Source organism: Vicugna pacos, chromosome 11 (assembly GCF_048564905.1).
Source record: "Vicugna pacos chromosome 11, VicPac4, whole genome shotgun sequence".
In the NCBI taxonomy this organism is placed as follows: Eukaryota; Metazoa; Chordata; class Mammalia; order Artiodactyla; family Camelidae; genus Vicugna; species Vicugna pacos.
In genome coordinates, this window is record NC_132997.1 from 97817924 (window position 1) to 97842182 (window position 24259).

At 47.1% G+C, this 24259-nt stretch overlaps 1 protein-coding gene across 5 annotated transcripts in view; it reads left to right on the top strand.

Moving 5' to 3' along the window:
* Positions 1–23228, top strand: part of NPS (neuropeptide S) — a 55102-nt gene extending 31874 nt beyond the window's left edge. For 4 of the 5 annotated variants that reach the window (XM_072972380.1, XM_072972377.1, XM_072972379.1 and 1 more), the window contains 2 exons: positions 20467–20548; positions 23049–23228. In XM_072972380.1, coding sequence (XP_072828481.1) covers positions 20467–20548; positions 23049–23228 — 262 coding nt within the window. Of the gene's footprint in view, positions 1–20292; positions 20357–20466; positions 20549–23048 lie in introns of those variants that run through there. The other variant, XM_072972381.1, reaches the window with a different exon arrangement.
* Positions 23229–24259: the final 1031 nt, after the last annotated feature.

Sequence of the window (24259 nt, forward strand, 5' to 3'; positions counted from 1 at the left end):
AGCTGTCTTATCTTACAGAGTTCTTTCTGGTTTGCTAAGAATACACCAGATGGTTTATACCCTATTCCAGGCACCCCCTCACCCTCCTCCCCGGGCCAAGCTGGAAAGTGAGGGAGGCTGTCCTGCAGCCGAGGTGTGCTGTTCTCATTTGAAATGAGCTGGACTCATGCTTCCAGCTTTTAGCATTGCTGTGGGTGTCAGGAAGTGACAGTTAATGCTAAAAGGGGTTAATCAGATTTAGTGGATTGCCATCCAAATTTTATCAAATGTCAGGGTTTTCTCAATATGCTGCACATCGGCGAGATGCGAATACCACTGAGAGGGAGATTTATAGACTGTGTCTGTGCAGATCCCAGGACACAAAGGGAGTCGTTTCCCAGGTAACAGAAATGTGTTCGGATTCACTGAGTTCAGGGTGCTTTCCCGGCCTTTTTCCTCCCTGGACTGAAGGGTTTGGTTGGGAGCAGGACGCATCCCCTCTGCAGGAGGAGAGTGGGGCTCTCCTGGCTGAGCTGGCCTGGGGTCCCAGCTGTCCATTGTCAACCGTGCTTGCCGATGGGACAGGAGGATGGCGGCTGGCCAGAGAGGGGGGCGGATTGAATCCAGCCCAGGAAGGTTACTACCCTCTTGTTCGACTGCAGATAAGTGGATTCTGGGAACAGATGGTGCCGTCTGCAGCCCAAATTGCAAAAGGCAGATTCAGATGTAAACAGTACCCACCTTCTTTGCCAACAGATGGATGGGCTCTCCACTTACTACCCAGCTACAAGATACAGTTTCAATTACCTACACTTGAAGCTCCAACTGGGAATGGTTCTGCGGGCATAAAAATAAGGGGACGCAACGTCAGGTGGGAGCTTAAGTGTTTCGGAGCAAAGAAGAACTTTGTAATTAACGCTACCCGCTAACGATTTCAATCACAGGTCTTTAAAAAAGGGACAACCAAAGAGGGGAGTTTCATGATAGCAGAGTTAAAGGGCCTGCAAGAAAGCAGAGCTGCCTAAACCCCCTGGACGGTTCTAAAGTGCAGCAGACACCGAGCGTGCTTCCTCAGGGCCTCACTGAACCCTCCCCCTTGGCTGATAAACTAGGCCCTCCAAGCGAAGTGCTCTGGGCCTTTCAGGGGGGTCATGACCGCGCCGAGGTCACCTTCCAGTCCCCTCTCCTACCCCAGGCAACGTCACTGTGTTTACACCATGGCAGAGATGGCTATTCTTTATCCTAACCCACTTCCTCTCCAAGGCTTCTTTCCCAGCCCCCTTTGCTGTCCTCTGACTGAGTTCTGGCGAACACATGATGGCTGCCAGCCCGGCACCAAGACTTCAGAGCAGTGACCAGCTCCTCTGTCCCTTGCCTTCTTCTGCCAGCTGAGTACAATTATAAGGCCTTTGGTGATTTTGGAGTCTTTAGACGGAAAAAGCTTTGGCCCCTTATTGCTGCATGGAGGAGAGCCCCCCACCGACCAGGAACAGGATATAGATGATGCAGGAGCAAGATTTACTGTATTAGATCCATGGTATATATGCAGGTCTATTTGTTACTGTAGCCTAACCTAAGCTGACTAACACATACATCATTTTGCATGTGAATGGGGTCCAAAAAAGCACTTGTTCAACAAATGTTTGTTGAGTGTTATTCTGATTGGCTCTGGGAGCACCAACGTGTATAAGGGGGATACAATTTCTGCCATCATGGATTTGTGAATTATATAGGGAAAGTTAGATGGAAATCAAATCAATGGAAAAAATTACAAACTGCTGTAAGATCTATGAAGAAATCAAAAGGGGGGCTGAATTGTACTTTAGATGGGGTATTCTGGGAAGGCAGTTCCAAAGAAGTGGTGTTTATGTAACTGAGCAAGACCCTCTGGGGCCTTCCCAAGACAGACACCCACCCAACATGTCCTCTGCCTGCCTCTTGCCTGCAGAAGAACTTTAGCCTCCTAGGCCCCCTCCAAGTTCCAAACAATAATAAGAGAAGTTAGAAAACACAGGAAGGAAAAGTTAGAAAACACAGAAAGGAAGGAAAACAGTCAAGCAAGGCAAAATAATAGTAGTTTAGTCACTAAACAAAGTCAAGGATATTTCATTCCTCCTCAAGGGCTGTAGATGATATTCTGAGTCATGTCCTTTGAGCTGTTTTGCAGATACTGACACCCCCACCAGAGGAAGGAGTTACCTGTATGTTGACCACCAGTAAGTGGACCCTGCTCCAGTTGGAACCAGAAGGTTGATGGTGTCGACTCCCCATGAGCTCACCAATCAGAAGGACAGCCACGAGTTGATCGCTCACTCCAGCCCTCCCACCCCCGTTTTTAAACCCTTTTCTTGAAAGCCATAGGGGAGTTTGAGTCTTTCGGGCACTAGTTGCCTGGACTCCTCGCTTGGCGCCTGGAATAACACTGCATTTTCCTTCACCACAACTCAGGGCAGGAGGCTGGCTCTACTACTCATGGGCGAGCAGACCCAAGTTTGGTTCAGTAACATGTACGCTTCTCTAAAGGATGGGGAGAACCAGACTTAAGGAGAGGGAGGGAAAAGTATTTCTGGCAGAGGGATTAGCATGTGCAAAGGCTCAGAGGCACAAAGGAATGAGAGTCTTTGAGGAACAGAAAGAAGGCAGAGACAAGATCATGCAGATCCCTACAGACACAGTCAAGAGTCAGGATTTATCCTGGGACAGTGAGGGGGAAGCCCCAGGGCTGAGTTTAAAAGATGACTCTGGCAGCTGAGTGTGGTGGGGACAAGGGCTTGAGAGGAGCCTTAGCAGGTGCTCCAGCTAGGAGTGTGTTACAGGGATTCAGATAAGACGTGATGGGACGTGGACTCCAGCGCTGCTAGCAGAGACAAGTGTCAGCTGCGTCTGGGAGTTAAATAACCAGGAACTGCTGACGAACTGAGCTGGGGAAAAGAGGACTCTCAGATTTTAAGCATGAACAACTAGGTAGTTTATTTACAAAGAGAGAGGGGTGCGCGGAAGAGAGCCAAAGTTCAGTTTTGAACTTGCTAAATTGAGAGAGTGTCCTGGACATGCCAAACAGCGAGGCTGAAGTATGAGCCTGGAACTCGAAGGGGAGCTGGGGCTTCACATGCACGCCCGGGACCGTCAATACGGAGATCGCAGCCCCAGCTATGGGAACACACACAGATCCTTGGGAAGAAAGTGCAGGTGGAGGAAGGAGGCGAGGATCCAGCCCTGAGCAGCACTCACATGCAGGAATGTGGAGTCAGCAAAGGCAACAGAGAAATGGGGGGAAGGAAATTTGGACAACTTGGCGTCTCCAGGAGAAAGCTGCCATTTGCGGTAGAAGACAGCTTGTTTCTCTCTCAGGACTGTTAGGGGTGGCGCGGTCACATCTGGAGAAGGGCATGGCTGGGAGGGAGGTGAGGGTGCACAGGAGGAGGCTTAGGGATGGGGCCAAAAAGGGGGCGAGTCCAGAGGTGGAAGGACTCAGAGGCCATGGTGAGGATTTTTCACGTGGCTCCCGAGGAAATGAGGAGCGGTCTTGAAACATCGAAAGACCAGCCCAAGCCAGTGATCTTTTTTCCCTTCATTTCTTTTTATTATTTTTTATTGAAGAGTAGTCGATTTACAATGTTAGTTTAATGTGATTTTTTAATTTTGTTTTATTTTTTATTGAAGTATAGTTGCTTTACAGTTTCAGGTGTACGGCAAAGCCACTTGGTTATGCATATACATACATATTTTTTTTCAGATTCTTTTCCATTATACTTTATTATAAGAAATTGAATAGAGTTCCCTGTGCTGTACAGTAGGATCTTGCTGTTTATCTATTTTATATATAGTAATATGTATCTGTTAATACTAAACTCCCAATTTATCCCTCCCCTGCCCTTTCCCTTTGGTAACCAGTTTGTTTTCTATGTCCGTGAATCTAATTTTGGTTTGTAAATAAGATTGGTATCAGTTTGTTTTAGGATTCCATGTATAAGTGATATCATATGATATTTGTCTTTCTCTGTCTGACTTTACTTAATATGATCATCTCTAGGTCTATCCATGTTGCTGTAAACGGCATTATTTTATTCTTTTTTATGGCTGAGTAGTATTCCCTCATATATATACTCACTTGAAAGATCACCTTGGCTGGTGTGGAGCAGGCAGACCGGGGCTGCAGAGGCATCCATTAGATGGCTGCTCTCATCATCCAGATGGGAGATGATGGGGTTGGAAGTCAAAGACGATGGGGTCAGTGTTGGTGGGATCACAACAGGGACAAAGTTTCAGCAGAACTTGGGTTCAGACAGAGCTCGGGGTTAAGACTGAAGGAGGGAAGGACACCTGGGTTGAAATGAACACTCCTGAAGCCACAGCCCCCGGAGTCCAATCTCAGAAGATGAGGTATCAGCTCAACCACAGGAAGTCATTTCAAACTGACCCGCAGCCCTTCCTTGCACTTTCTGCTCACGTGAACAGCACGCCCAGTGCCTGGCGACACCCCCTCCTCTTCTGTCTGCGTGTCTCATGTGCTCCGGGTCCCCTGGCATCTCTCTCCTTACCTGCCTCTCCACACCTGCTCTGGGTACCTGCCCCACCTCTTTCCAACCCTGCCACACAAGGCAAAACCCTAAAAGCACTGGTTGGCAGTGCAGAATATTCCTCAGGGAAAGGAAAGGAAAGGAACGGATTTCACAAAGCCATGATCTAGGAGTGAGAAATGCCGTCCTACCAAATGAGCAAGGGGACTCCAGCGCTGAAGTTCCCTTGGGGGTGGAACAGAGCAGCTTTTCCTTGGGCAGAAGAGAAAGAAGCTCCCAGAAGCAGCTCGGCAGCTCTTTCTCTCTCTCCATTTTTTTTTTTTTATCAGGCAAAGGATCCCACTGAGCGGACAAACTCCCCATTAATACCGTCTCATGACCCACCTGTGAAATCACTGTGAGAGAGTCAGCGTCAGCAGGAGAAAGCTAAATAAAATGTATGACGTGGTGTCTTTTTGGCTTATTTTGACAAGGCTCTTCCTGTCTCAAGCCATCCTTGTTTTCCTGCGAGGAAGTTAGGTGGGGCCATGGGGCAGAGCCAATTGTGGGCAGAGCCATCCCCGGAGCATCATTTAAGGAAGCCGAGCGCACCCACACCATGAAGAGCCTCTCAAAACGTGGTCCTGACTGTGTTACTGAAAGCTGTGCAGTGTTACTAAAAGAAGCAGATAATACGGCAGTTATCTGAAATAGCACAAATTAGCACTCCAGCGTGGAAATCAGACTTGAGAATGTCAAAGACATACTACAGAGAGAAGACTGAAGAGTCTTGGCTGTTGCCAAATTGGAAAGATTTAGCCTTTGCTGGATCAGAAATGGCCTGCATCCCACATCCACAGAATTTCCTGCCTCCCCAGCTTTGATGCTAGTGATAATGAAGCATTATGAAGTGTGTGTGTGTGTGTGTGTGATCGCATTCCCACTTTATCATGGAAATAAGAGCTTAGCGAGGTCCCAGGTCGTAACTGGTGATTACCCACATGCTCGAATAAGCTGCAATTCTGTTGATTTAATCTGCAAAGCACATCACATTTTTAAAGAACTATCAGATTATCAACACATGTCACAGTTCAGAGATGTAATGAGATAGGATGACACTGGGATAAGACTGTGCTTTTTAATACAACCCGGAACTGATGCACACGGGAGCTTGCCACTGCCTTTCAGAAGCATCACTTTTTGAGTCCACCCGTGTTTTCCAGTGCTGCAGTGATTGCTCAGACAAAGGTTCGATCTGCTGTTCAAAGCCACATAATTTGATATGCCAGAAAATCATTCTCGCGGCTTCCCAGCCATGCCTCATCTTGTATCCTAATGGTAGACATCGGTTTGATTCCCCAGTGGATTCTCAGCCCTGGTTCTGAGCGACTTTTTCCTCTTTCTGAAAGTCAATGCCTCCCAAGTCTAAATGGTCAACAACAGCGAGAAAATTCAAAGGAATCATATTCCTTACTCCCCCAAAGTTGGAATTAAGGTTCAGGGTGTTCCCCCACCTCCCATATCATTGTTTTTGTGTTAAAAAAGTGTCTGCAGACTTCAGTTTATCCTGAAGGACTGTTCAGGAATGAATGGATGGATAAATTCAGTAACATTTGGCTGTGTGCCCTTATTATGGGTCTAACACAGGCGAGGTACTGGGACATGCTGTTGGAGAGCTGTGGCTCTTAGTCTGCTGGAGAGACAGACCCTACTTGGACAGGCAACGCAGCAGCTGTGGATCGGGGTGTCTGGAGCAGTGTGCTGGAGACGGGCTGGAAGAGCTCCCGGGAGAGTCCAGGAGGGGCAGAGGAGGCGGTGCAGGGGGAGGAGGGAGGCTGTGAGCCCTGGCAACCCTCCCACAGAGTCAACTTCGGCCCCCCTGGCTGGCCCAGGAGGCAGAGCGGGGGCAGGGCCTGGGGCCCACGATATGTTCAGGGCCCACAAAAATGTTTCTGTCTCTCTTAAAATCAGAATATAAACTGGCCTGGATTAAACTTGCCTTTGTACAAATGCAGTCATAAAACATCATTTTAAATGACGCTTTTGAAGGAAGTTTTATATTTCTTTTGGGAGGAAGGTGGCCATGAAAAGCACAATGTGGCCCTGCTTCAGGCTGTTGGTCCCGAGTGGGGACAAGACAGCCACGCTCTCACCCTGTGCCGGGACGGCTCCTGGTTAACGACTACCCAGGGATGTCAGCTCTCCACCCTCGGCCCTCTGCTGCGGGGGCCTCGGGTACTGGCCGTGGAAAGCCCACCCCAGGGTCGGGGCAGAGAATCGGCAAACAGGGACAGGAGAGCAGCTGAGCAGAGGACTGACCCCTGTTTGTAGCTGAAAGATAAGCCCTAAAAGGTTAGGTGAGGAGCAGGAAGGACAGCAAGAAAAAGGGACGATGTGGCCACCTGGGACCTTAGCCAATGAGAACCAGCACTGAGGCTCAGCAGGGAGCCAGGACCATTTTTCTTTCTTAAAAAATGGTGAACTTAGGGACCTTGGAGAGGAAAGAAATGCATTCATTCTTTCCTGCCTTCCAACAGATTGTCCCACATCACTAGAGTAGACGATCTGTGGCCCAAGCAGCCAAGGTCCAGAAACGATGCCTGTGAGGCAGGCGTCTCAGACTCGGTGCAAAGGGGGTGAGACTGGGATGCTCGCTCACGGAAGTGTCTGATCTCCTTGGACGAGTGTCTGCACCTGAGCGGAAGCCCAGCCAGGGGCTCAGGCCCAGACCAGGCTCCTCACCCGGGCTGGGAGCGCCAAGTGGCTGTGACGCCACCACTGTCTCTGAGAGGGACCTTTGACAGACAATGAGAGGCATCTACTCTCGGCCTCCCACCGACAATTACAGTTTGTGTGGCTCCGTTTCCTGCCAGTCACTTCTTTACAAAGCGCGCCACCGTGAGATGGTGCGAGGCTGAACTCCTGGCCTTTCTTCTTTCCACCCGGCAGCCTTTCCATCATTTGATAGCTAACTCTGCCCACACAGGTTCCCCCTAGAACCACAGGCCGAAGGCGTTTCGCGCCGGCTGGCTGACTGCGGTCGCTAAGCCCATACCACCGTCTGCTCCAGGGTGTCTGGGCGGGGCTGCTCACCCCCTTCGGAAGAGGGAGGCTGCTGTCGGCACCGGGCTCTGCCTCTCCTGTTTCCTAGTTCCTGAGCTCCTGGCAGAGCCCAGCTGTTTCTCAGACGTAGTGCTTAAGGAAAACATAAACTGTACAGAGAGGAGATGCGGGGGCGCAGGAGATGCTGGAGTTTTGTAAGGAGACGGTCCCGTGTTGAGATTCCCGCTTTGCCCGCCGTGTGATGCAGGCGGGGCTGGTTCCCGCCTGTGGTCCGTGTACCCGCCGGCGCCCTGCGCTCCCGAGGGCCTGCGCGGCGGTGACGATCTGCTGCTACTGCCTAGAAATTCCCACTGTTTTTGAACAAGGCCCCACACTTTCATTTCATTCTCGGCTCGGCAGATTATGGAGCGGTTCGGGGATCTGCGGCTGGACGGTGAGAGCAATCGCAGCCTCGTCGCGCAGCGCCAGGCCCTGTTCTGAGCATCCTGCTTGTGCTAAAGCATCTCTCGGCAAGCTGACAAGGCAGTTGTTGGGGTCTGTTATTGGCTCTGGTTTACAGATGAGGACACTGAGGCACAGAGGGGCTAATCCACTTGTCGAAGGTCACAGAGCTAGGACATGGGAGCACAGGGGTCCACCAGGACCATCTGGCTCCAGACTCTGTTCACACAGCCCTATGCTCTGCTGCTCCTCAGGCAGGAGTCTGCTCCCCCGAGTCAGTCTGTGCCTTCTGCAGCCCAGCGGCCCTGGGCTGCTTCTGTAGCAATGCTCTGCTTGGCCTCTGGGGAAGGCCCCGCCCCCTTTCCAGATGGTTCTGATGTAATGGTTCTTGCTCTGAACCCACCCAGTGAGGTCTAACGACCCAGCCAGGCCAACGGGCTTCCTCTATGGGAATCTTCCTCCAGGGCTGCTTTGCTCCACATCCCACTTTGCAGGTCTGAGTTCCTGCAACTGAGATGCTGGTCTGCCCAGTCCCTGTCTCAGGCACAGTTGTTCAAATCCTCCTTCAATTCTGTGAGCCTCCCACAATCTCTCTAGGCTTGATTAAGCCAGGGCACACGTCTCTTAACAACTGCAAAACCCTAAATGGACAGGGTGTCAGGGACTCCTCTGTACAGGGTGACTGACAATGCCTGTCACACTCGGGTGTGGTGACAGAATGATGCCTGCATCCTGCCTGGCATGGACCTGCCACGCAGTGGGCATTCAGAAAAAGGGGGCATTTGTCATTCAAGTTAAAAGTTAAATAATATGTTCACGTTCCTGCAACTTAGCATTTTCACAGCGTTACTGGGAATTCACTCTTGCGGCTGCACTGTGAAATTACATGTTTATCATACACTCAGCTGAGAATCCAAAGGAGCTCTTTATTCTAAAGTGAAATGAGGTTTCATCTTTGACAGGTGTCTTTTTCGTAATGCTGACATCTTTCTCAAGCAGCAACTTCCATTAGAATCTCTCCGAGCGGCCTGTGAAATCATAATCCATGTTGGCAGAGACAGCCCCTCAGGCCTTCTAACTGCTGCCAAGAAGAGGTGATGCGGCCTTGGCTTCTGAGTCACATCCAGAACATTGCCAGGTTGCCCTGTGTGCTGCCTGAACCTCCCTGCCCTCCTCCTGGAGCACACATATGAATGTCCAGGAAATGAATGATCTGCCGCGTAGATGCATGGATGCTTTGGGCTGAACGGGGCAAGTCTCTAATGGGCATTCATGGAAAATAAGTAAAATAATTCCAAAAGGAGTAGAATCCAAAAGACTTCACAAATCTTTCCAAACCAGATTATTTGTGGTACTCAAATCTGGGGTTGAAGTCGGCTGCTTAAAGTTCCTCCCAGCTCTCGGTGCCCAGCGGGCAGGTCCCCTTGGCCGGAGCAGGACAGCCTGGGAGCAGAGCAGGACCTACTCGGAAGCCTCCACCTCTCTGTGGCCCTTCCTTGAGGAACTGGCGCAACTGCGTGGCTGGAAATCATGGAAGTATCGCCCGCCTTTGCTCCACCCTGCTCGATCCCAAGGGCTCACCCAGAAGTCTGTGTTTAAAAGAAGAAAAAAAATGCAACTACTTAAAGGACTTTGGGGCTGATAAGTCTCCTGGGAAGCATATACAATCAGAAAAGATGAAAGCAACACCAAGGAGCCTGGAAAGCTTCTCAAAGCATAAAAGGAGTCCTGCAAGGATGGGCACGGCACCTACGAGAGTGGCTCGCATCAAAAGACCACAAACATCGGCAAGGACGTGGGGAAAAGGGAAGCCTTGTGCACGATCGGAGGAAATGTACATTGGTGCAGCCACTGTGGCAAACAGTATGGAGGTTCCTCAAAAAACTGAAAATAGAGCCACCAGATGATCCAGCCATTCTACTCCTGCGTATATATCTGAGGAAAATGGAAACACTAATTTGAGAAGATACATGCACCCCAGTGTTCATAGCAGCACTATTTAGAATAGCCAAGATACAGAAGCAACCTATGCATCCATCAACAGATGAATGGATAACGATGTGGTGTACACACACACACACACAATGGAATACTACTCAGCTATAGAAAAGAATGGAATTTTGCCATTTGCAACAACATGGATGAACCTGGAGGCTATGTGCTTAGTGATATGAGTCAGAAAGAGAATGATAAATACTGTACATTATTACTTATATGTGGAATCTGAAAAATAAAGCAAAGGAATGAATGTAACAAAAAAGAATCAGACTCACAGATATAGAAAACAAACTAGTGGTTACCAGTGGGGAGGAGCAACGTGGGGGCAAGACAGGGGTAGGAACTTCAGAGATACAAACTACAATGCATAAAAGAGATAAGCTACAAAGATCTATTGTGCAACACAGGGAGTATAAACAATATCTTACAATAACCTTAAGTGGGGTATAATCTATACAAAGATTGACTCACTCTGTTGTACACCTGGCACTAATACAATATTCTAAATCAACTGTCCCTCAACAAAAAAGCACCATAAAGAAATGAATCTCAAAAAAAAAAAAAGAAAAGAAAAGAAACTGCTGCTGTTTTCTGAGCCAGAAAGAAGGTGAAGATGGCTCCCCAGGTTTCCATCAGCCATTGGGTAGAAGTGGAGGGGTCTGGAAGTTCCTGCTGCTCCTGAGAGAAGGCGTACAGATGTACAGAGTAACTGAGAGTAGAGAGTCGTCGCCCCAGCATGGAGTGGTCAGGGCACGGGGAGGACGGGGCCCTTAGCGAGGCTGTGGGTTGAGCAGGCCGGGGGAGATGGGGTGGCCAAGGCAGGCTACGAGAGGAGTCAGGCCAGTCTCAGGGGTTTACAGTATTAGACCCCTGGCTCCAGGAAGGACCAGCCCATAAACAGGAATCCCTACCAGCTGGACAAGTTGCTTCCCACCTCACCTCGTTGCTCTGGGATAGGGGGAGGCAGCAGGAGAAACCCCAGGGATGGAATCCTTACCCCAACACTCCTGGTTGACCTGAAGGCAGCTGTTTAAATAGAAAAAGGCCCTTATTAGCAACTGAGCTACCTTTCAGTGGCAAGTTTAACATATTTCCCGACACCTTCCCCACCCTCTCTCCCCCAAGGATCCTGCTGTGGATCTTGGAGAGAAAGAAACCACCAGATAGAGAAAACAGAGAGGCAATGATGATTACTCACTTACCCCTGTGTCTCAGCCGTCCCATTTGTAAAACAAAAATAAGCATTCTGAAATTTGCAAAGTGGTTCTAAGGATCAAATGCCTCAAAGCACATTTGAAAAAAGATGAGTGTAATTTCCAAAAGCGAGATTGAACACACACTACCATTAGTGCTGTTCAGACTGGAGCCCCAAAGGCAACGTCTCCATGAAATCCCACCTTTGTACCATTCCCACCTTCTTTCAGGGAAGAGAGATACTGTGTAGAACCTGCAGATCGCAGTGACAGATCCTCAGCCAGCAGAGGAAAAGGGCAGGGAGTTAAGACAAGCACGACTCCAACCGTCGTAAGCCTTCGTGTCACGCCGCCGGGGCTGGGGCTCTTCTGTCCCGGGCTGGGGGACCACATGCTCTGGCTTTGCTGCTCAGCTCGGTTAGCCTTTCAGATGAAGCAGCTCCGTGCCTGAAACTTCCTGTTCCCTCCTCCTTCCTACCACATACCCACACTTCTCAGGTATTTAATTTTCCCTTCCGGCCAGCATCTGTATTACAAATGCTTCTCAACTAAACATCAATCAAGATCAGGAGAAATGACACACGTATTTAAAGTAAATGAGATGCTTTCACTGGGCTCCGAAACCTTTCATTTGTGCAGGAGTGAATCGCAGTGCCTTTTACATGTTGTAGCCAGAATGGTACGGGTGAAATATTATGTTCACAGATAACAGTATGCAAACAATCAGCCTAAATAACAACGTGGCAATGCAACAGCTGTACCATGCGGACCGTTAACCGTCCACCCCAAACTCAAAACGTGTGTAGTGTAGATGTCATAGTTATAATCAGGTTAATGTTCCTTTTTGCAGGAAAATTATTCATACAGAATATTCATTGATAGCTTCAGAAATCTTAATAAAGTAACTTTCAGAATGGCAAGAAAACAAATAACAAGAGTTTCAGTTAGACAGAAATTTATCTTCACTCTGTTTAGGCACCTGAAGCTCAGAAAGCTCTCTCTCCCAGAGATAATGATGTGAAATTAGTTTAGCTGGGAGATCAGGGTCACCTTGTGGGCCAAGGGGGAAGCTTCCAGTAGATAAAGTTTCAAGTGCTTTGTATTTACTTGTCCATGAATACAACCCTAATAAAAGACTGTAAAGTTTAAATGGGTAGAGTTGGAAAATAAGCGTGGTGCTCGTAAAAACTAGATGGTAGCATCTATGGATGTGCTGTCTAAGCCTTGGGGGAAAAAGACAAGGAGAGAGGTCAAAAGCATGAATGCAGTCAGCAGGTTCACCTTGAGAGGGAGGGTTTGCGGGAATTACTGAGACCTGGAAGGCTGCCTCCAGGGAAGAGCCTTCACTCGGCAAATCTAGTGGCTTGGGTACCCCCACGGCAGCCCTCAGGGGCCAAGGGATTTTCCCCCACTATGAGCCTTTCGGTGGGGATCCCAGGCTGTCAGGGACACACTTCCTGACCCCAGGCCCACGAGGGGGCTGGTGGAGCATCAGTGGCCTGGCAAGGGCTGCTCCTTTTCCCCGCGTCTGCTTTCCTCCTGACGTTGCTCAGACCACCTGGGAAACAGCCTTTGAAGGGTGAAGGAGGGGAGCAGGCAGGACAGTCAGGTTTGAGCCCCGGGAGCTGATGGTCGTCTCTGCAAACTCTGGTCTTCCCTGGGCATGGCTGTGTGGGTCCTGCCCTGGCTGGAGCAACACGAGAGACTCGGGATGTCTAAACTCGAGTCCGGGTGGTATCTCCAGGCCCACGTCTGTTAATGAGGACCGGAATAGCCCCTGCCTTGCGAGGCTGTGGTGAGGGTGAAAGGAGGCAGTGCGTGTCAAATGCTCGATGCCGGGTCCTCCCTGTTCTCTGTTCCCCAGGCCATCTTAGTCCAGTCTCCTCTGGGAGAGGGTGCGGAGGAGAGAGACGCATAGAAAGGAGATATAGCCACCTCTTACCCTGACCTCTCCTTCTCAGCTTCCAGACTTCCATCTCTGCTTGGTGTCTTCAGTGTCGCAGGACCCACCAAGAAGGAGGCTCCAGTTTCCTCCTCTGACTGTGCCCCCATCCCTCCTCCTCTGCCTCCTCCTCACTTCTGCTCCGTCAGTACCGTGGTGCCCTCCTCCCCCTCAAGCCCACGACCACACTTCATCCATGCATCCCTCTTGGCTCCACTTGGCCATGACACCTGCAATTGGGACACCTGGTCAACCACCCCAGGCGCATCCTCATGGGTACCCTGGATGGCCGCTCAAGACTCTTGGACACCCATGGCCAGTGGCACTGCTCCCACTGTCTTCCCTTTGCTGGAGAGTCTGTGTAGCCTGGGGACTGAGACTGTCCAGCATTTTTGCACACACACCTCACCCAAGTAGATCAACAGCCCCATCAGCATTGCATGGGCTTCGCTCCCACTCCCCCATCGTGGCTGGAGGAGGGTGTGTGTGTGTGGGGGGGGGTGACTGGAGGCACATCGGGCCGGAAAGGCAGGAAGAAGACAACCCGGTATTTCATAGTTTGCATTTCCTTCCCAGCCGCCCTGTGATCGATAGAACAGGATATGGAAATGTGGCCACAGGCACTTAAAATGTATTCGTTGAATAAACACATTCTTCCTCTAGAATAAAACGGAACAAGTTTACTCTTCTTATAAAATGAACCTTTGCACAATCTATTTGCTGCCTAGAAGACACTCGTTCCCTTGGTTTCTTCCTTCCTTCGTTTGTTTGCTCATCCAACAAGAAATGATTGAATCCTCAGTGTTCTCTGCGTGTCGGTTGAGGCGGACTACCAAAAAGAAACAAAAGAAACAAAGATATAAGGTGGAGATGGTGATGTGGTGCGGGGTTGCCTGGTGGTTCAGTGGGGGCTCAGGGAGAGCCTTGCTGAAAAAGCGGTCCTGAGGGCAAGATCTAATGCAAGTGGAGCCAAGCACGCAGAGTCAGAGGGAATTCCATCCCCGGTAGGGAACAGCATCCCAGGCTCAGAGGGCGCGAGAAGGCCAGTGTGGTTGGGAGGAGAAGGTGGACGAGGCCAGGAGGTAGGCTGAGTCCTGACTGTGGGTGCTGTTTCTCCATCGCGGGGCGCAGCGGCATTTGGAGCAGGTCAGCTGCTCGCTAGGCGGGGCTGACTCTGGGCAGACACCACCTGCAAGGAATTGTGACAACAAGAAGTGCAAGCCTCTCATCTCCAACCCCCTTGGGGGCCAGCTCCATCTGAGCAGGGCTTTGTAGCCTAGGGTTAAGGGCCTGGATTTTAATCTCAGTGCCATGAGAAGACATTGGCATGACAGTGTCCAATCTATATCATTAAAGATGGTTACAGACCGCTCCGGCGATTGTGCGTCAGAGGCCCTGGCGGTCAGGAGCAGCAGCGGTGAAGCCCTGTTACAGCCCTTGCAGGTGCTCCAGGGAGCAGGACGGTGGGCGGACGGAAGGGGTGGGTGGACTTAGACTGCACCCTGGGGAAGGGGTTGGTAGGACTTGCTGATGTGAAGGCTACAGAAAAGGAAAGAATCAAAGATAAAGCCAAGAAGATTTGGCTTGAGCAAGGGAGGGGTCGTGTCACTACTTATAGAGGTGGAGACGACTGGACATGACTTTAGGACCACAAGCGGAGGCTGAGTCAGGTGTGCTGGCTGTATGCACGGGACACTCTAGGAGCGTCAGAGGAGGAGATAAAATCTGGGGAGCGAAGGGCAAGCCTCTAAGGTCCTATGAGATTCTTTTTGGAGATTGTACAGGGAAACAAGGACATCCACTGGGGAGCCTGAGCTCTTGGAGCATTCAAAAGTGAACAAGAGGAAGAAAAGCCAATAAGAGGTGGCAAAGGATCAGTCAGAGAGGGACGGAAAAATAAGGAGGATGTGGCATCATGGATGCTGGGAGGAGAAAGCATCTCAGGAAGGACAGAGGCTGGTGATCGGGGTCCAGTGCAGCTGAGCGATCCGGTGACATAGAAACAGAGAGGTGCCCTTGAGTTTAGTAAGATCTCTGTTTCCTTTAACAGAAGGGGTCTTGGTGGCGGTGCAGGAATGGGCTGGGAAGCTCACGTGGGCAATATTTAAAATCATCCAGATGTCCTTTCTGATACAAACTGTGAGCATGTTTGTTAGCAGATGATAGTAATCTGTGGGAGAGAGAGAGTGCAGAAGAGAGAGGGGAGGTAACTGTGGGCACATAGTCCTTGAGAAGCTAGGGGCTTGGCCCCCAACAGGAGCAAGGATTTTCTCCACAGCAGCAAGGCAGGAACCAGCACACGGGTACAGTTACGAATGGGTTGATGGCTTTTATGGTGAGAACACCAAAGAGTTCCTGAGCCCTTGCTTCTGCTTTCTCAACAAAGAGGCAAAGCCATCAGCTCAGATTTGTGTCGGTGGGTGGTGCGGGGAGGACCATGGACTGCAGGAGCATTAGAGGGGAGAAGGTGTGAAGTCCCCCTTTTATGTACTGAGAGGATGGACTGACTTACCAGGTACATCATGCTCACTGGGCAAGGCTGGGGCTCATTGGAGATGGGTGGTTGTGTATTTTCACAGGAGACAAGGAAATGTTGTTGTAAGGGTTTTCTATGGCCATACCCTGAGTGAGGCTCAGAGTTGGGGTCACCTGGGTTCATACAAGGTTGGCGTTTTGCCAGTTGTCAGACAGAAGTGCTTTCAGGGGACATCATTACAGTGCTGGACTGTGGGCTCTGAGCTGGGTGATGGGGCAGGAGAGGACCTCGGGAGGATGGCGGATGGTGAGGACGTGGCAGGGAGAGACACTGGAAGCCTGTGTGGTTAGAGAGAAGGAGGGGCAGGCAGGTGGGAGGCTGTGGACAGGCGTGGCCATAGTTGAGATGCTGTATTTTTGAGTGACTACAATGAGCCGGCGAAAAAGATCATCCTGAATCATCTCATCACACATCCAATTAGTAGCTGTGCCTGTAACTTCTGTCTCCCAACTGTCTCGGTTTTATCTACTCTCCAGCTCCATTGCCAGCGCCCAGTGCACAGTACCATCTTCTCATCTGGAGACCCTAACTGCACAGCCCACAGAGGGGTCTTTCTTCCCCAGTTGCTGACTCTCCCTTTCTGCCTGCTCCTGGCAGCCAGACCATTCTTCTAACACACAGATCTGATCTGCTCCCTGAGCTTAAGGGTCTTTGACAGCGTTTGTGGGCCTCAGAATCAACTCGAGGGTGCACATACTCTGTGTGATGGGGACCCCCCACATCTCCCCAAAGGGGGCTTTGCAACAGCCAGACTGAGCCACCTTCGGGTCCTCAGATGACCATGGGCTTCTTCCCGGTGCCAGGAGAGCACATGCTGCTCTGCCCTTGCTCACAGTCAAGGTCAAGCTCTGTTAAGTGCTGTGCCCACCCCCACTCAGACCTTGGAGTTCTCATTTCCCCTGTATTTACTATTTTGTGGAGTTTTCTTTATCACTGCATCCCCAGAAACTCACACAGCTCCTGGCAGACAGTGGGCCTTCATTGATTCTTTGATGAATTCATAAAAGAAGCGTTGGCTGCTGCAAAGATCGTTCCCGAAAGTGCTTTCAGGAGGCTGCTGTCGCTGGCAGAACAAGGTGCTTTATAGCAGGACTTTCTCTTCTCATGGTGATTCTTTAGAAAGGCCATTTCAGGCTGCTATCCAACAGGTACCAAGTAGTATGCTGTAGACATCACATCAGTGACGGATGGAATTTATTACACAAGATGCCATGCATGATATGATGAAACAATGTCTAATGTAACATCTGCCTTCTTAAAAACAAATTCAGAGTATTGTTAAAATAAAAACCAAAGTGTAAGAAAAATAGGACAACAGCTAGAAGTGTGTAACTAAGAATACACATCAGTGAAAAAATAGCATATTTTTATTACTGATTATTTAAATCAACATGTAACATGCAAGCCATTTATCTCAAATACTGCTTTTGATGGTTTTTAAAAGTAAGTACTATTTCATTGAATCTAAGACTTTATCGATTAGAAGATACACCACCATTTTTATGCATCACCAAGAAAGGAAAACATGCCGCCAGTTAAGTTTGATGCCATGATTGCAAAACATTTGTCTGTGCCAACTCTCCACGTCCAGCAGGAAAGAGAGAGGAAGAGGAGGGAAGGCAGGCAGACAGATAGACAGAGAAGAGATTGTTTATCTCTAAACAGTGGTTCTCACGGGAGGTGATTTAGTTCGGGCCCCCCAGGGGGCATTTGGTAGTACCTATGGGCATATCAGGTGTTCCAACTGGGGTGGCGATGCTATGGAAATCTACTGGGCTGAGGCCAGGGAAGCTGCCTCACATCCTACAACAAACAGAGCAGCTTCCAACATCCAAGAATCATGAGCCCCCAAAATGTCAACAGCACCGACCCTGAGAAACAGCTCTCTAGAACAATCGTTTGCATTTTTTACCTTCCACCCTCACCTTCTGGATTTTCTTTGCTTTTTATTTCCATAGAACCTTGATCTTAAACACTGAGCCTTTTCTGAATGCCCATGTGAAAACTATAACAAAGCATTTTAGGAACAGCCAGGAATTGGAGAGATGATTTATTTCAATAAATTAACCTAAGCTCTGCTCAAGCCTACTCTAGTATAAAACAAGAAAATGCACTTAGCCACATTCTGCATTTTAATTATGCTTTCAGAGTATCTAACAGTTGTATGAATTAAGAAGCAGTAAAATTAAATTGATTCTTCCATATATGCTGAAAGATGCAGGGCTTAATGTGTGTTATAATTAGGGACAATGGAATCAATTGTGGAATTATTTTTAAGACACCAAAACCCTAAATTATGCTGAGCTGATAACCTTTTCCAGCTTGTTACTTGTTCCCTTAAAATCATTTTAACACATTTCCAAGTCCTACTTTTTGCGAGGAGCCAAGCATAGCAACGATAAAGTTGGTGCTTTGGGGAAGTTTCTTGGTGCTGTAACAGGAAACTCTGGAAATTAGAAGCGAAAAGGTTTCCATTGATCTTTTCAGTCCAAAATATGTCTGACTTGATGTGCTTGAACTTCTGAAGCATGATTCAGAAGGTGTCTCTCCACTTTAGGGTTGACCGATGAGAAAAAAAAGTCAAAAAGAATTTGTTCCTTCTCTCTCTGACTTTCACACTGATGTCATGAGGAAATATGTGAAAAGGGCTTGGGTGACTCTAAGACAGTTACGTTGTGACAGATAAGAGAATAATTTTCAATAGGAAGTCCACTAAATTCCAAGACTGAGTTGAGTGCTAACCTTTAGGTGTTGACAGTGGGTCTCTGCAGGTTCGCACATTAAATACTCATCACAGACATCACATGACAGGCACGGTCACCAAAGGAGATGGTCAGCCCCGGGCAAAATCCTCGTGAGCCACCTTTGGGCACAGTTTCATGGAGGCTTCTGGCTCCAGCCCCATTTCCCCCTCCATGAAATGCCCAGAATCCACCCCACTTTTCAGGCATCCAGTGCTTGGCTTTCTGTCGTCTCACCACCGTCAAATCCTGCTTGAAAGAAACACCTTGCACCAGATATTTAGAGGTTAGGGTGGGCCCCAAAGACGGGTCTTCCCTTCACTTGTCTTGAGGGTAAAGAGCCAACCGTGTGCTGGGAATTGTGTTAAGGAAGAGATCCATGGGTCTCAGCATTGAGCAAAATACTGGTTCAATCTTTGTTTTCCAAAAGTACCCCTCAAGCCTCTGGGTTGTGCTGGTTCCCTCAGTCAGGGGGCCTTCTGCTTTACCATCTTTTTTGAATAAATATGTGGTCTTCTGCCAAAGCAGAAGCTGTCTGGACATGGGAAGTGGGGAGGGGAGGTGCGATTGAAGTGTCTCCTAAAAGTCCAGCTGATTGTCCTCTTTTCGCTGCCACCTTCACCACATTTGAAAATAACTGTTGCCATGAATACTTGTCTGTTGAGGATCTGTTACTAAACTACCATTTTAATGGGCACCTTTCTCAGATTTACTCCATCAGTTGCTCATCGCTCAACAAAACCCTGTTGCTGTCACCTTCTCTCCCATTCTTTTTGTTCTTGGGCGCTATCTCCCAGCCTCCATGTGATGCCCCCAAAAGGATTTTGATCAAAGGTGTTGGGTCACATGCCCCAGCTCCCAGCCTGGCACTAATTTCTGTGATCTGGATTCTCTTGAGAGTTGGGTCGCCTGCTTCTCCTTGCGGAAGGCACAGTTTGATGACATGATTGACAGCTATGTGAGAATCATCCCAAGTAGAAGCTTTGCAGAGAAAGGATGTGGGCTGACAGATGGGCAGCGGATGCCCCAGACAGAGGGCAGCTCTGTCCTCCAAGAGGTGCTGATCTTGACAAGGCAAGGGTTTTCCTCCATTGCTCTGTAGTCAAAAAATGTTGGCTCCATCTCATAAACACTAGTTATCCGAGCAGAAAGCACCTCCCCTGGTGTTTTCCTCCGTTGTAAGCCTCAACAACATCTGTTCACACTCAGCGCTTCTGAATCCGCTTGTTAATGTGGGTGCCCATTGGAGGGCAAGGGCAGCGGAGGCTTCCTGGAGAAATCCCACGTCCTAGAGGGAACCAGGAGGCCACCGCAGGCAGGCTCTCCCGGAGCTCTGGGCCGGGGACTTTGGGGGTGAACGTGGAAAGGAGGGAGATAACGCCCTTCCTTTATTTGAATGATTAATGACAAAGAAAGGGTGGATGACATTTGTTTCTCTGCTTTAATCTCCAACGTCCTAAAACAGAAGGAAATCTATTGTAGAAAGCTGAATTTGTGCACATTGCTTGGGCGGATGCTGTTTATTTTTGTAATGATTCCTTTTGTGTTAATCTGTGAAAAAAGGATGTCTGGATATTCAAGGAAATACTGTTATCCTTCCTAAGTGTTTAAACTCTGAGCTAAACAAACTTTTGGTTCCTTTTGAGACCTCTGACCGCCTGTGTCACACAGACGTGATTTAGAAGACAATGCTTTTGAAGGACATTTTTAATGGCAAACTTTAAATGAAGTCAATTGTTGGTAGCTCAGTGACAATGCTTGTGTTAGTGTCCTTTTCCAACTTAACAAGAACAAAAGGCCACGGCCAGACCAATTAGTCACATATGATGGGACCTGATGATATTTCTACTGCTGAACTTTTCTGGTATAAAAGGATCTCCCAGGGAGGATCTGACAGTAAGAGTGAGGAATTTAGCAATAAAGTCGCTCATCTACAGAGATTTTGGGAAATCCATAATGACTAGGTAAAAGACTGCATTTTTCCCCAAAGAAAAATATTGAATTTGTGTATGCTTTTAAATTTATATTTGCCTAAATAAGACTATTCTGAGAGTTTTTTTTTCCTACCCTGCAGCTCTTTAAAATTCAGTCTTATTCTAATTCTGTTGATTTCTACAATGCCTGTGTTCTGGTGTTATCCGGTTCTGTCTCCTAAGGTAAGAGTTTTGCCTCTCTTTTTCGATGCTTGACTAAATGACTAGAATTGTGGAGTATGTAAATTCAAAATAATCTCAAGGCATACGTGACAGAAAGTAATTTCCCTTATTATTAGAGCTTACAATGAAAAAAATATAAGTCAAGTCATGAAGTTAGTAAAAAGAAATATTTATGTGACTATAGATAATACAGCATAGATTAAAATGTGTTTTGAACTATTTAGGAGTTGGCCCTTGCATAGGAAAATATTCATTTCAATGTAAAATGTGAATTGTTTTGCCTATGACAAATTATTTGTTCCACATGCCTTCAACTCATAATCAAAGTGAACATTTAACCATTGAAAACTGTATTAAAAATGCAATGGGTTATTTTTCAGAAATAGCAAATTTCTTAATTTTACAAAGATGGCAACTTTTTCATGTACAGCATATAGGTAACATGCCGGTTCTCAATGGAATATCATATAAAATATTAATTCATATATTTACTCAAGAATATAGACTGAACTCCTAACAATATTCATTGAGCTGTTCAAGATACTCAGAAAATGAATTTCTTTGGAATTTTTAGTGCTAGTTCTGCACGGTATTTCAGTTGTTTTATGTCAATACTTGGTTTAACATTTTTAAATCTCTTTTGTCACTGATAGCATTTTCCAATTCACCTTTCCTTCACTAAAACTTAACCTGGCATACCATAATTACTGAAATCAATGTAATTTAGGAAAACACTTTTAGGATAATGAGATGCTACATGAATCTTAAATAATAAATACATGTCCAAATATAATGCTCTATTTCTCCTACGGGTCCTCTCACTAATCTTTGCATCTGTCACTTTTCTATTTCTTGTTTATTGACGCCAGCTTCTTTTTCCCTGTTTTACTCCCACAAGCATTCCCTACCGATTCAGTCATTGATTCTATAAGACGCCGCATGGATCATGTTGATGAGTCACAATCCACAAATCAGTGCATTTTCTCGAATGTCTTCCTAATTACTTTCTATTCTTTCCCCCGAAGTTTTGTTCATGACAATTCTGTTGAACAAGAGGCACTTGTGAGCAACTTTTTTTTTAAATTAAGAGTGTTCTTTCTTCCATTGTTCTTATCAGATCTCCTTGTCCATAAATGAATGTCTGTTCCTTCAAGGCATTTTCCATGTTTCTAATTTTTCATGTGACAGTTTTGTTCTTGTTATAACCCCATCCTGTAGTAATGGTGCCAATTCGACTCTTTAGGGTGAGTGATTATGCAGACCAAGGACGTATAGGCTTCTATAATACTTGCTGAGAACTTCATAAACTTTATCAATCAGGCAAATACAGCATATTATTCAGTTAACAAGTCTGCTCGATGAGGGGTTCCTTCATTGATTAGCAAAGTGCATCAGTATCTTTTTGGGGATGTTTAGTGATGTTTTGGGGATCTCATAACTAGAACTGCATGCTTTATTTCTCCAATATAAAGGTGATATCATGAGAATTTCTGGAAAGAACTGTAGACTTGTGATTTCATTGCTTGAAATGACTCATAGGCCCCTCCTTGCTGGGCATTTAAAATAGATGGCATTATATCACACTTAGAGCACCTTTGTTAACACAGGTAAAACACTAAGGATAAGAATTATTGACTGGTTTTCCCATGACCAATACTTCTGGAATTCTCTGACTCTTCCCAGATGTCTCGACTCAAATCCCTGCTGTATCTGCAAGCCATTTAATTAATTTCCTCACTTAAAGGAAATTATAACTGAGTAAACAGTAGTACCTACTCCACAGAGCTTTCTGAGGGGACACAATGAGGTGATGCCCATAAAGCATGTGCACAAAGAAGACCACCGATTGCCCCTCTGCTCTTGTACTCGGCTTCTTCATCTGCCAAGCCTGGGGTTCAACTGCAGGTTCTCGATGGCCAATTTGAACTCTCAGACTCCAGTCTTATCTCTTCCGTGACCAAGCCTCCCCTACACTATCCTACATTATCCAGGCCACTGAACCCCTGATGAGGAGGTAAATCAAATTGAAAAGACAAAGATGTCAACTTTCAAGTTCAGGTAGAAAGACATCCTCATGGAGAAACTTGGCAAATGGCCCAGGACAGGCCCCAGAAGGAAAGTGGTTTCCACTGACACCTGGAGTTTTGCCATCATAGGTTGTTTTTCTTAGCGAATTAAAAAAAAAAACTATCCCCAAGACTAATTAGTACCACTTGAAAGATTCTTTATAAAGTAATAGCGACAAGATAACTGCACCGTGAATGATAAAATACTGAATAGCAGTAATTACAGAAGTCGTGTAAAAATTTGACAAGGGGAGAGACAGCTCCAAATAGCATTCTGTATTTTGGTAAAATACATAATGTGTTTTAGCAAATCCCTCCCTAAGTATTAGATACACTGGATTTATTGCCATGAGATTTTGAAAATTGCTACTATTGAAATAAGCTTTTAACCCTAAAGCTGTGTTCCCTCCCTCCTCCCCCATCTCAATTGTCAGGGGTCTGGAAAATCTGACTACTTTCTCATCCTGCTGAACAGCCGCCCAACCAGGATGGACAGGAGCGAGACACTAGATTTTCTACAGCCTGTGTTGGAGAAGGTGTCTGTGAAAAGGTCCTTCCGCAACGGAGTTGGCACAGGGATGAAAAAAACTTCCTTTCGAAGAGCAAAAACATGAATAAGTGTGCAAAGGACTCTGGGAATTAATCTCAAACTTTGTCTAGTGTGACTAACGTGCTGCAGGTCGGTTATATCTTTTTCACTAAGTAATGGTCTGCTCTTGGTTCTTAAAAGTCTTTTCTCTCCGTGTTGATACAGAACAAATTAAGCTAAAAAAATGTAAACCTGGGTCAAACTTTGACTGTGAGAGAACAAAATATTTATGTGATCAGTGAGCAACTTTCCCGAGTAGGGAAGGGCACATTTGCTTTGATCTTAAGTTGGCCAGAAAGTATAAACTTTTTACTATACTGACAATGGTATGTTTCTTTTTTTCCCTGCCTGTAATACTGTAAAATCATAATACTGAATATTTTTCTTTTAAATGTGGTTTTCGGAAATGACTTAGCAGGGCCAATGTTTTTGGGATGTGTTATTTGAGCTTCCAAGAGAGTCTTGTGACATAAACCAAAGTTAAGATTCATGACACCACTGCATTTTCCTCGATCAGTGGATACCAGAAACAAAACTTCACCCGAACCCTCTGAATGTGACTCTTGCCACCCTTTTCCACCAAATATATTAGACCCGGCTTATTGTTTGTCTCCGAAATTCGTCTTCTTTTTAAAGCTTAAAACTTAGAAATATTGCCAGGAACAATAAAGACAACAGAGCGATTGCTGGTAGCCCAGAAGTGGCGCAGAGTGGGGGGCGCTCTCTGTGAGTCGCTCCCCAGAACTGTGCTGATGGAAACCCCGCCCCCCCACTCCAGGAAAGACCTGGCACCCCCCCCCCCACTGAAATTCTCGTGTTACTTTCTTTAAAAGGATAATGCAAAATTGGCTATAAATGATGTGTTATTAATCTCTGATACATGATCTCAGTTAATAAATGTGTGTGTGCATGTTCAATTTTGCAGCACACCAAGGGCATTCTTACGAAGAAAACTGTCACACTTTCCACTTTACTGGTATAGATACAGATGAAGTGAAAACGTCCTAATGAGTTTTAGGACTCGGGACCCATTTGTCCTATTGCTTTCTGTCCCTG